The sequence below is a fragment of the Cervus canadensis genome, chromosome 22 (genome assembly GCF_019320065.1).
Source record: "Cervus canadensis isolate Bull #8, Minnesota chromosome 22, ASM1932006v1, whole genome shotgun sequence".
NCBI lineage: Eukaryota > Metazoa > Chordata > Mammalia > Artiodactyla > Cervidae > Cervus > Cervus canadensis.
The window spans coordinates 1639670-1651823 of record NC_057407.1 but is presented as its reverse complement, the minus strand read 5'-3'; the positions used below and the strand labels follow the sequence as shown (position 1 = coordinate 1651823).

Genomic DNA, 12154 nt, shown 5'->3' with positions numbered 1-12154 from the left:
TTCCAGACAGGAGACATAGGGAAGTAAGATCCCATACGTGGTGCCACTCAGCCAAAAAGAAACAATGAAACTCAACCACAGAAGCAGAAGGAAACCGTGAGCTTGTACCCTAGCAAGGAAATGAACTGGCGCTGGGAGTTCCCTTTCTTGCTGGTCTGGTGACTGCAGTGACCCCCGTCACACGCTGACTGGATCACACACGGCGTGCACACACACGGCGCGTTCAAGGAGAAGAAACCAGCGGGCAGTGTGAAGCGGCAGGGAGCCACCTTCTTGGGGCGGGGACAGGACCCTTTAGAGGGTGTAGGAGAGGAAGGGCACCTGAGGTTCCAGGCAGCTGCACATTCTTCCAGCAACTCAACTATAGTGAGTTCATTAAATGACTCTAAGGTCCGTGTCAACTCTATATCAGACCCTAAGAGAAAACACAAGGAATCCAACATTTCAGATCCCTGTGAAGTGCAGGAAAATTTGAAATGCTACAAGTGTAATGGTGGGATTTCCTGGTGGTCCAGCGCGTAAGCCTTCGCTTTCCAGTGCAGGGGGCACAGGTTCATCCCCAGTCCAGGAGCCAAGATCCCACACGCCTTGCAGCCAAAAAATCATAAAACAACATCAATATAGTAACAAATTCAATGAAGACTTTAAAGAGAGTCCACATAAAAAAAAAAAAAAACTTTAACAAAAACCATCCATGGTGTTAGAACTGTTCAGAATCAACATGGAACTAAAGGCCATCATTATAATGGATGAGAAGAGTTAAACTGTCCATATCCTTGCAGGGCTGACAAAGCATCTGAAGCCTGTGCTCCCTCTTAACAGCTATGTTTCCTTACGGAAGACGAGACTGAGTCAGTACAAAAAGAAAACTCCAAACTGTCAGCTTCCAGTCCTCCACTCCCCTCTTTAATATGGCATTTTGCACTATATACATTAATGAAAAGTTGAAACAAACAAAAAGAACTTTAGTCAAACTCCCCTTCCTCCTCCAGCTTTATTGGATAGTTTAAAATTACATTTCTATTTTCTAGGACTTCAGTTGCTTTTTCCATCTGACTTTTAAAAACTGATTACAGCAAATGAAACACAGTTGTCTAAGTGATATAGTATACAAAAATAACATCTTGATTTCTGTGAAAATGCATTTCTCTGCAATTCCTGAATAGCTCCAAATTATGCTAACTCTGAGCATAGATGTTTTACTCTGGGTTTTAGATTTAGTCTTTGAAAACGTGTGTTCTACACCATTGCCATCACCATATTTACCCAGCATCGACGCTGTGGTGAGGTTGTTCCTGCTCAGGCTTTTATCCCGAGTGTTCTCGCACAACCATTAACACGCATGTTTGTCTTTTTATTTTGTTTACTCCCACTCAACTGTATGTTCTATGTAGGGCCTGATACAGATGTTACTTGATGTTATTTAATAGCTACTGAGGTCAGACAATCCAAGGCAGTCATTATGCTAAAATTAAAGTTATTTATGGAAGCTCACAGACACTTCCAGGATTGGTTTTACCTCCTACATGGGAACATATTCGAGAAACCCAGAACGGGCTTCCTGGTCTGACTCAACTCTTCCCATTCATCAATCCCTATTCACCAGTGGCGCGGAAAGGGGGTTCTTTAACAAAGCATTATACATTAACACCTCTACCAAACTAAACATAAACTTTTTTTTGTAGTTAAATGCAGAAAGTCGATTTTTTTTCCACCCCTTTCCTCCTTTTACACGGCAAGTAAAGCTCACTGGCCTGGGAGTAGCCTCTATCTGCCAACCTTTGGCCAGTGAAGAGGATTCAGAGAAAATAATACAACCATCAATCAGAAAAGGAGGGGCGACAAAGGAAAGTAATTAAGCCGTGGCCTCGATCGTGCATTCCCGCGCCAGGTGCCCCGACTCGCCACAGCGGTAACAGTTGACTTCACTCGTCTTGCTGCAGTTGATGGCTACGTGACCAGTCTCGCCACACCTAAGAGAGGAAATTAAAACAGCTTTCACAACAGCGCTCAGAAAACGTCAATGTACTGAAGGATTAGTCACTGCAACACAAAAGGCAATGAGTGAAGTGTACATCTGTGTTTTCAGACAGTAAGTCTTATTAACCCTAAACTGAGACCAAGGAGGAGGAGCCTGACAGCAAAGCTACTCAACTGAGCAGTCCACAGCGTCGAATAAAAGATTGTGCCATAGGAGGTCATCCATCACCACCACCAAAGCACTGGCCAAATTAACCCCTAAGATTTCACAAGTACGTACACATCGATACTTATGAAATTTTATGCTTTAACATGTACATATGATGTCACATTCACAAGCAGAGACTTCTGATTTCATGACAAAACATCTGTGTATGAACCACACACACAAAACATACACCTTGTCGTTTTCTACAAAGTCTCTGAAGGTGCCACATTATTACAGCCTGACGTCCTTCACGCACGCAGACCCCTGGCGTAGCCGGGGCCCTCCCCGGCGGCGGCGGCTCACCTGTAGCACTTGACTTTGGTGCAGTCTTTCTGGATGTGCCCGAACTCGCCGCAGGAGTAGCACTTCTGCTCGTCGGCGTGGTCGCAGTCGCGGGCCAGGTGGCCGGGCTTGCCGCAGTTGTAGCAGCACTGCTCCCGCTCCCGCTTGGGCTCCTTGCAGTCCTTGGCGATGTGGCCGCCTCGGCCGCAGTTATAGCAGGCTTCAGCGGCAGGCAGAGGGCAGAGCCAGGCTGTAACACCTCACAGGTGCCGGCCGGCCGCGCGCCGCACCCGGGGGCCGCCTCCAGCTCGCTCCCCTCGCCCGGCTCTGGACGGCGGGACAGGAAGGGGTAAACACTTACCATCCTCCTGAAGGTCACAGTCCTTGGCAAGGTGACCAGACTCACCACAGCGGTAACAGATGTCTGGAAGAGACGAGGAAACAAACTGGAAACCTATTTTGAACAGAAACAAACATACGTGGCTAATTAGACCAGTCTTGATACTCATGAATACTGAAGTACTTAAGAATTTTTTATTCGACAAAAATACCTCTATCCGAGGTAAAACCACCTCTGCCGCGGCTTCTCATCCCACGACCGCGGCCCCCGCCAGCGGGGCACTCCCGGGCCCAGTGGCCAGACCGTCCACACTTGAAGCACTCATTGCTGCTCATGGCTGCAGTCAGATCTTCAAAACATTAAAAACGACAACATGAAACCACTCAGCACTACTTACAGCTTTTATTCCCTATTAGTGTATTTCTGGATAATTATTCTTGAGGAACAAAAGCCAACCAATATATTGCTTAGAAAAACAGTCAGATGACTATATACTTAGGCATTATGATTATGAAATATATTAAAAAATGAAACAGAAACACTTTGCATAATCATTAAGATTATGCATATGTGTTAACCCAGTTACTGAGGGGACTTACAGGGCTAGCGTAAGTGAATATCCATCATTAGAAATAAAACTTGATTGTGCGCAACTGGAGGTCACATACTGGTTATACACCCGGAAGGAGCCCGTGATCTGTAGCACCGACAGAGCAGAGGGACTCCCCCCTCCCCGCAGCAGAGCACCTAGCGGGCACCTGATGACCCTGTAGCCCTGCCGCCGCCACCTGGGCGCTCAGGAGCACACGCACTACACCAGGGGCAGCAGGTTTGTTAAAAACAGTAGGAAACTGGCAGAGAAACTCCGAAGGACAGTCCCGGTAGCACTGGGGCCATTTCCCCTCTTCTATTCTCCTGCTTCCAAATTTTCTTCTGTAATTTTACATCTAAAACAAGGTTACTTGGAATTCCACAGTAGACTGCTTTATTGGGTATTGTTTCGAAATAAAAGTGAAACTCCACTAAAGCAAATGCATTTTATACTTATTACATAACAATCTAAAAATAAGTAGGGGCTATTCCTAGAAAAGAATGGAATAGAACAGAATGGAATGTTGCAGGACAAACTCCCATTAAACTGGCCTTTAAAAAACTAGCTAAAAACAATGTGACCTTTACATTTCCACACTTCCCTGTATCTAAACATGTTTTGTCCTTAATTCCAGTGTCAGAGAATGGTGCACAAAGTTTTTAAACTTGATGGAGCAAAACCTAGTGACTAAAATTATGCTGAAGTTTAGTTTCAAAAGTTTCCACAGTCATATATCCGAAAGAACCCATAGCTGTCCCATGCGTCTGAAATCAGAGCCGGGATAAACCTTCAGAGGACGCTTTCTACCAACTTGCACGCTTGCCCTGTGCACTGATCACCAACAGCGGGGAGGACAGCGCACCTCACAGGGCACTCATACTCCGCGGCGTCCCAGTGCACATTTCCAGTCAGAAGAAACCAGGCTGTGAAGAGTAAAAAGGCATTTGGCAAAATTACATCTGCTTTCCTATACGGGTGCTGGCATTTTAAGTCAAGTGGAGGAGGGCTGGTTTCCAGAGAAAATACTCGAGATTAAAAACTGAACAGCACATAAAACCATCACAGGAAAACGCAGCTTACGGCACTTCACCCTCCCCTCAATCCCACTTCCATTCTGCATCCTCTGGTTTACTGAGGACCAATCTGAGCACAGACGGGTGTACCCAGGTGGCCCAATGGTAAAAAAATCTGCCTGCCAATGCAGGAGATGCAAGAGACACAGGTTCACTCCCTGGGTTGGGAAGATGCCCTGGAGTAGGAAATAGCAACCCACTCTAGCATTCTTGCCTCAAAGTCCCATGGACAGAGGAGCCTGGGGGGCTACTGTCCACAGTCAGTAGCTACTGTGTCCTACAGAGCACGCATGCAAATTTGAGCATTTTAACGCTTGGTCCCAAGGAGTTCTTTCCTTTCACAAGGCAATCCAGGCAATTTGACAGGCTCTAAGCATTTTATAATTTTTTATTTCAATGAGATATTTATCTTCTAGAAAAATGACAACCCAACATTCAACATGCATTTTCAAAGCTAAAGTACATGATAGTTCTGGGCAATCTCACTTTTACGCCGCTGCTTTAATAAGACCTCTTGCTTATTACTTCATAATGGTAAAGTACAAGGGAAATACATTATAATGAATCATCAGATGTTTATCAGTGGAAGAAAGTTAACAGTGAAACCTTTAGGTTCACTTTCAGCCTACAAAAAAAAGTTTAAAAAATTTAGCTTCCTAAAAAGTGATTAACCCATGTGTGGGTTTTTCATGAACTGTTTCTTTCTGTTTGGCCAAGCCAATCTCAGTGAGCTGTTCTACATTTTTACTGAGTGCTCTTAGGTAATGAACATTATTCCAACAGCCTCCTGCTGTTTTAAAGGCCGCTACCCATCCTAGGGGACAGGCCGCTCTCCTAGTACTAATCTTACATGTGAACACATTAAGCCACAAGGTCTTTAGAGAGTCTCATGCCGTTCCTTAGGAAAACTAGAGGCAGTAAGGGAAGCCGGAGCTGAGTTAATTACGGCTCTACGATTCCCACCGCTCTTGGCTGGGAGTCTTGCTGCACTGTCTGCCTCCGCCTCTCGCACCTGTCACAACGTTCTCCAACCTTCAAGGGCCAACTCAGATAAATGCCAGCTCTATAAAAGAACCTGACCACATCACCAGCCTGGAACTCTCCTTTTTCCTACTAAGACTCAGGGCACTTTGCCTGTGCTACCATTTTGCTTTTTATCATACTCCTTGATGGTACAGACCAAGTTATTTACCTTTGAATAATACCCCATACAATCACCCTTTTAGTAGCAGTTATATAACTCAGGATTTTAACTGCTGAGGTTTTATTTTTTTTTTTTGGGGGGGGGGGGTGACCAACAGTCATTTGCTGAATGAAATAAACTTGTGTTTCTTGTACAGACCCAACCCAATCCAGTAAGTCCTGACCAAAAAAAAAAAAAAAACCACCTAAATTTCTGCTATCAGATGAGTGGCTGCACTATTCATTTAGAAGACCGATGCTGGAAATTCCCTGATGGCCCAGCAGCTAGGACTCATCCTTTCACTGCCAGGGCCCAGGTTCAGTCCCTGGTCAAGGGACTAAGATCTCACAAGCAATGCAGAACGGCCAAAAAACAAAGAGTAACAGGAATTTTACATCCTCATTAAGGACTGACTACAGTCTCGATCCAGTATGCATTTCAGATTGTCTATTACAATTCCCACATGTAACTGAGGAACTTTCACCCCAGGTCACTAAAGTCAGTAGCCAAGCCAGGACCTCTGCTTGCCAGCCAGACTCTTATTACTCCAAGAATTCAACGAGACCCCAGGAATCTTTTATGGAATGCTGCAAAACATATACATACTAATTTAAAAAGCAAATACTGTATTTTCACTGTCATTTGGCAGTAAGAGCATGTTTTTCTCCTCGCTGCGATCTACACCCATGTATTCTCACGACGTGGAAAGATCTGGGAGCCACACGGTTAACCACGGAACTGCTTGCTGTGTTACCTCAGGACACCTGACGCGTCTCCTGTCTGATCTGTAACCGTAATTGTTACCAGGTACCTCGTGCTTCACACACGCTCAATTAAACTTCTAAGTATTTCTGTCTACTGCTCACAGTTCCTCTTTCCTTTCCACTCCTCCCCTGCTGAGGTTAAAGTGCAGACAGGCAGAACTCACTCCGAGGAGTTCCCTGGCAGCCTGCTGGTCAGGATTCCGGGCCTTCACTGCCAGGGCCCCGGTTCTTTCTCCGGTCGGGGATTTAGCCCACGAGCCTTGCAACACAGCCAATCTACACAGCAGGCTTAGAGTGGGCCTAACTCGGCTTACACTCCAGTTTCCCAGTCTATAACGTCTCCTTCTTGAGAAGCAAAAGGGTCGATTCCAAATGAGCTCACATTTCCAACCCCAGGAAGCAGTATGTTTCCCTTCGACCACAGTGAACTCAATTTTTATGACACAAGTCACACTTAAGATGTGGCAGGGCCCAGAGCACGCCTGGTGCAGTCAAGATGCGACCTGAGAAGGGCTACTGTCAGCAGCCACGTGAGCTGAACTGGGAGGTCCAACTATTCCGGTTCTGCACTCATCCAGGCTGTGAGGTTTAACGCCTGGAACTAGTAACAAAACACTAACGGTCACACAAATTTGTCGTCATTGAAGTAAATCTACTGCATTTTTGATACCAACAACCAAGCCAGTAAACTGCTTTGACTAAGCCTTAACAGTACCTGGTCAACACTAACACTGAGTTCCAACGAGCAGGAGCCAGTAACAGTCTATAAACACATCTAAAATAAGCAGCAGCCAAGGGGGAGGCGAGAGCGGGCAGCAGAGGCTGGGGGCACGGCGAGACTGCTGCCTCGCCACTCCTGTCCCCGAGCCCAGAGGGGCCTCTGCCCTCCGAAGGCACTCACCCTCTACTAAGGTGAGTCAGTTTACGCCTATAAGTCAGGTCGGAGCACCAACGTGGGGCCCAAACACTTCAGTTTGAAGTAAAAATAGAACAAAATAAAGGAAGTAAGTGACATTGTGTACTACCGCATTCTGCTCAGAAGAATGAAGAACAGACTGCAACATCAGGAGCAGTTCTGGCTTCTCATCCTGCATCTACTGTGTGGTCTTGTTACTTACATCCATTTCTGCATATCTGGAAAGGCTTTAATTAGTAGCTAAATATCCACCATGAGTCAAGGTTAACATACATATTATCTATAATCCCTGCAACTGTGCAAGTTCCGTAACCTTGTTCCCATTTCACTGATAAGGAAACTGAGGATCTGAGAACAAGTAACTCACCCAAAGCCACACAACTAGAAAGTTCGAGTTAGGATTTCAACAGTGCGATCCAAGTTCTCTGCAGAGGTTTTTGTTAGGGTTAAGTGATAAAGTTCATGAAAATGCTATCAGAAAAGTATACCAAATTAGATAAGTCAAAATAAAAGAACAGAACTGATACGTTTTTTGAAAAACCCACACCCATGAAAGAATTTAAAGTCATCTTAGATTTTAACCTTCCTCAAGGCAGAATTTAGGAGTGGCAAAGACTGGCAACCTGACCTCTCCGGTTAACACCCTCATCTGTAATTAACAAGCCACTCCAAGTGAACACCATACTGCATCTTCAGTCCCCTTTAACAGAGCCCACCCACTCACAAAGTGAATGCTGGTGGCTACAATCTTTACTGAATTAGACCAGCGTCTTGTTAACATGAAAACGGTGCACACTTTCCTGGAATCTCTCAGGAGCAGGCCTTGACTGCAGGAGCCCCTGACACTGCCAGCAGAGGAGTTCTATGACACCGGCCAGGACAGAAAGGGTGCCCCCCACAGAGCAGGCCAGGAGGCCTTGGCACCAGCCTCTCACTCTCCACTTACTGTCAGAAGGCTAGAAAAGGAAAGAAGCCAACAACTTTTTAAAAAAGAAACTCATTCCTGCAGGCACAGGAAAAGGGAAGCAGAATCTCTCTCATGGGCAAGCATTTAGACAAGAGACCAATCACCTCAAGTAGTTAAAACTGTGGTTCTCTTGTCTTTAAGCTTTCCACGTAGATGCCATATACTTTAAGATTTCAAAAAGAATCCTCATTTATAGTACCTTAAAAAAGATATTCTGCCTGTTACAGATGTTCAAATATAAGTGTAATAAATGTCCTTTAAACTGCACATTTAAAATACCTAGTTTGTTGTCAAGAGGAAAAGGACTGTGGACCTTTGGTTGCTAAGAAAAACTTATCCAAGTTCTCTGTGACACATTAGATAACTACATAAATATATACCTTGTTTTTTTTTTTAATTGTTGCCAAGAGTTACAACTTGGAAAAAAACTTTAAGTTCTTTATTCAGCCCTTGGGAATATAATAAATTATCCCTTTTACATTCCAGTACCAAGAGCTCCTCCCAAACAGGAATCAGGCTCAACACACTACAACAGCATCAATCTGTGATTGATGTAGGTGTTTGATTAAGCCACGACCACAGTAATTATTAAGAAGTATTTGAAAGTAATTGCTTTGCAGAGGGGGAAAAAGTCTTAGAGGTAGGAACCACCTCTTAATTCATCTCTTTAAGACCCTCAAAACCTTACCTTCAACTAATAGGGGTTGAGCAAAAGAATAAAAAGTTGCTAATTTAAATTAAGGTTAACTCACTGAGGCAAAAATTAACTAGCTATGTTTCTCTCCAAAAGTGAGTCAAACAAGGAGAAAAAGGGGAAAAAAACCTTTTCTTAAAAACTTGTCTTTTGGGGGTACAAGATAAGGATGAAAATCAATACTCCTGAAAAGAAAAAAGGGGAAAGAAAAAAAGGCAAGCTAATCCAGACTCTTGGCTTATTTACCTTATCCTTTTCGTGGGTCCTTCTGAACAATGCCTGAAACACACTATCTGAAGTCACAGATGAAAACCAAGCACTGTTTTCTTTTCCTAGGACCCCCAGGACCAGATGCAGTCACTTCCTTAGGAAGTGTCCTGTGGCTGAGGCCATGTGGTTAACATGTGGCAACAAGCACGAGCCTTATCCATAAGAAAATCCACACCCGAACCCAAACGTGGGCCATTATGCCGTTACTAAAATAGGTTTTCACGTCTGGAAAAACCAAACGGAGTTTGGTTAACTCATCTTCTCGCCTCGTTTTTATATTGCATTCGTTTCATCTACCCCGGAGATGATGCAAAGGCTACCGCTGCTGCCATGATTTTGGAAGTTTGGCCAATTCATGTTTTCTGCCGATAATGGGGTTTTTTCTAGAGGCCTCTCGAACTTAAAGCAGTGTTGATTCAAGGAAAACGAGCCTTATCTGCCCTTTCCCGAAGTGCAACGTAAGACCAGTAACTTAGCACGTCCATGACGACAAAAATCCAAGAATCCTGAAGCTGCCATGGAGCACCGAGAGCGAGTCCCGAAGCCGCACGGGCCTTCCGGCGGGGTATCCCCCGCCCTGAGCGGACAGCTTCTCCGAGGCCCCTCCTGGGCTCGAAGAGCCCTTTGGCACGTGGCCCGCCAGGCCCGGCCCCGGCCCCCCACCGCCCCGCGCCCTCCCCACACGGCCCCCTCCCCGCACCTTCCCGCCAAGCCACCCCCTCCCCGCGGTCCGGAGCCCCCGCCTCGGTCCCAAGGACGCGCGGCCTCTTACGCCGCGGGGCTGAGGCCCGGGCGCGGCCGGGTCCCGGAGGCCCCAGCGAGGCGGCCCCGCGTCCCGGGCGGCGGGCAGAGCGCGGGGGCAGCCGGCCGTAGGGCACAGGCCGGGCCCGGGCTGCGGCGGCCTGCTTCCCGCCTGACGCAGCAGCGGAGCAGGCCGGAGCCCGGCCGCCATCGCCGCCTCCCGGGCCCGGCCCTCCGCCCGCGGCCCCTCCCCGCGCCGCGGTCCCCGGCCCGCTCGCGGCCTCACCTTCCGCGTCGCAGGGGCCCGCAGCGGCCGAGACTCAGGCGCAGACCGGGAGGACGGCTCGCGAAGCGGCGGCTGTTTATTTTCAGGGTCCCTGCCTGCGCCACACGCGGGTCTGCACACGGCCCCGCACACGCCGCTGCGCACGGCTCGCCGCCGCCTCGCCCACGCGGCCAATCAGCGTGCGACGCTCGGCCATCCAATCAGGGCCGCCCGCGAGGCGGGCCGCCGCGCCCGACGCGGCGCTGGGGGCGGGGCTCTCCCCCGGCGCGCACGGCCCTTCCCGCCGAGCCTTGCGCGCGGCCTTCCCGCCTCGAGGCCGGGCCCGGCCCTGCGGGGGCAGTAGGAATTCCGGCTCGACGACCCTCCTGGCGGCGGTGGCGGCGGCGGCCAGGGGCGCCGGGAGTGGCTTTCTGTGCTCGTGGGGCCCGGAGGCCTCCTCCCGGGGGCGGGCTCAGCGCCGCCGGAGCCTGGCCCCGCTTTTGGGGCCTTTCTGCTGCGGGGAGCCGGGCTGCCGGTCCCGCCTCACAGTCCGTCCCGGATAAATGTCCCGCCCCGGGGAGCGGGCGCGGGGGAGGCACCGCCGCCCCAACACTCCTTGTCACCCGGGTAGCACTTGACGCGTGACGGCCCCTGCAGCCCGAGGGCCACCGGGCCCGGGCTGTCACCGTCCCTGCAGGCCTTCAGGTTTTCTCCCAAGAGACACTGAATGTAGCGTAGACACGCTGTCACGGTGACATCAAGTTAAACTGTTCCATGTAAACTGAGCAGTTACAGACCTTGGTGTCTCATTTTGGAAAGGCTTTCATTAAAAACAGGAGGAGAAAAATGGAAGAGTTCCCAGTCTCTTGAAGCCCGAAAAGGCCCTAAAATGACCACAGTCTCACAGTAAACGGTGTGCTCTGGAGGTCTGCCTGCGGCCCGGCTTGGCTGTCACAGCCCGGGAGTGTACTTTCCGTTCCGCTAATGACTATCTCACTCCTGCAAAGTGAGCGCTTCTGTCTATTCAGATGTTAAAACTGGGGTGACCAGTCCTTGTTTGCAACGATAGTTGGTTCCATCCGCAGGTGACTGTAGACTTGAGCTATTCTTCTGCCCCCAGTTGCGCCTCATTGAATCCGAGGACCAGGCTGTATGGCTGCTTGAAGCACGCGGTGAGGAGGTAGTGCAGTGTGGTTAAGAGCTCAGGTGTTGGGAGGGTTAAACCTGGTTCCGATCAATCACTGCAAAGCATTCAGCAGACCTGGGAGCAATCATTGGAGTGGATGGACTGTTTTAAGGACCCATGATTTGAACTTGTGTTAAGACAATTTAAAGTTAAAATATTTTAAAATTCGCTGTGAAAATGTCCAATTTCCAATAACGATTGAACTGTCTAGCACTTGCTGCACTGAGTTACCCATAATGCAGTGGTACTTTGTGCTTACAGAGTTTTATTACCAAGAAGCTTGCACAGCTTCATAGATTTCCCCTCCCTAATTGATTACTCTTTATAATATCTTGAGATAAGTTGTAGTGCAGACACTTACCTAGTGTTTTCCTAAGGCCTAACAGTGAGTGAGTGTAACGCAGGACGCTTTGTAGGAAGTCCAGCCTGGGTGCCTCCACGCCACACCAGGAGATGAGTTAAAATTGTCACAGGAACTAGAAATTAGTATTTTCTGACTCGATTTTGGTTTGCCATTCCAAGCAAAGTGCTACATAAAATATTCATTACAGACACAAGGACTGAATGTTCCTAATATTTTTTTTTTAAAGGTGGGTATGAAATAAAGATATTGGACACAGTGTTCTTGTACACGTTTTAGAAGACTTAAGTAGAGGAAACATTATGTGACCTTTGCTCTTTGGCTCTGGGAGG

General features: G+C 47.9%; 1 protein-coding gene across 3 annotated transcripts; it reads right to left on the bottom strand.

Moving 5' to 3' along the window:
• Positions 1–964: 964 nt before the first annotated feature.
• Positions 965–10467, bottom strand: LOC122424562 (CCHC-type zinc finger nucleic acid binding protein). Of its 3 annotated transcripts, none has more exons than XM_043442465.1 (5): positions 10297–10467; positions 3022–3159; positions 2832–2924; positions 2492–2690; positions 965–1973 (listed from the first exon to the last, which is right to left on the bottom strand). In XM_043442465.1, exons 2-5 carry the CDS (start codon positions 3143–3145, stop codon positions 1856–1858), a joined length of 534 nt encoding a protein of 177 aa, XP_043298400.1. In that variant the 5' UTR covers positions 3146–3159; positions 10297–10467; the 3' UTR covers positions 965–1855. The 3 variants fall into 3 exon arrangements, with proteins under 3 accessions (XP_043298400.1, XP_043298403.1, XP_043298401.1); XM_043442468.1 differs by having other exon boundaries at positions 2832–2894; positions 10297–10459; XM_043442466.1 differs by having other exon boundaries at positions 3043–3159; positions 10297–10459.
• Positions 10468–12154: the final 1687 nt, after the last annotated feature.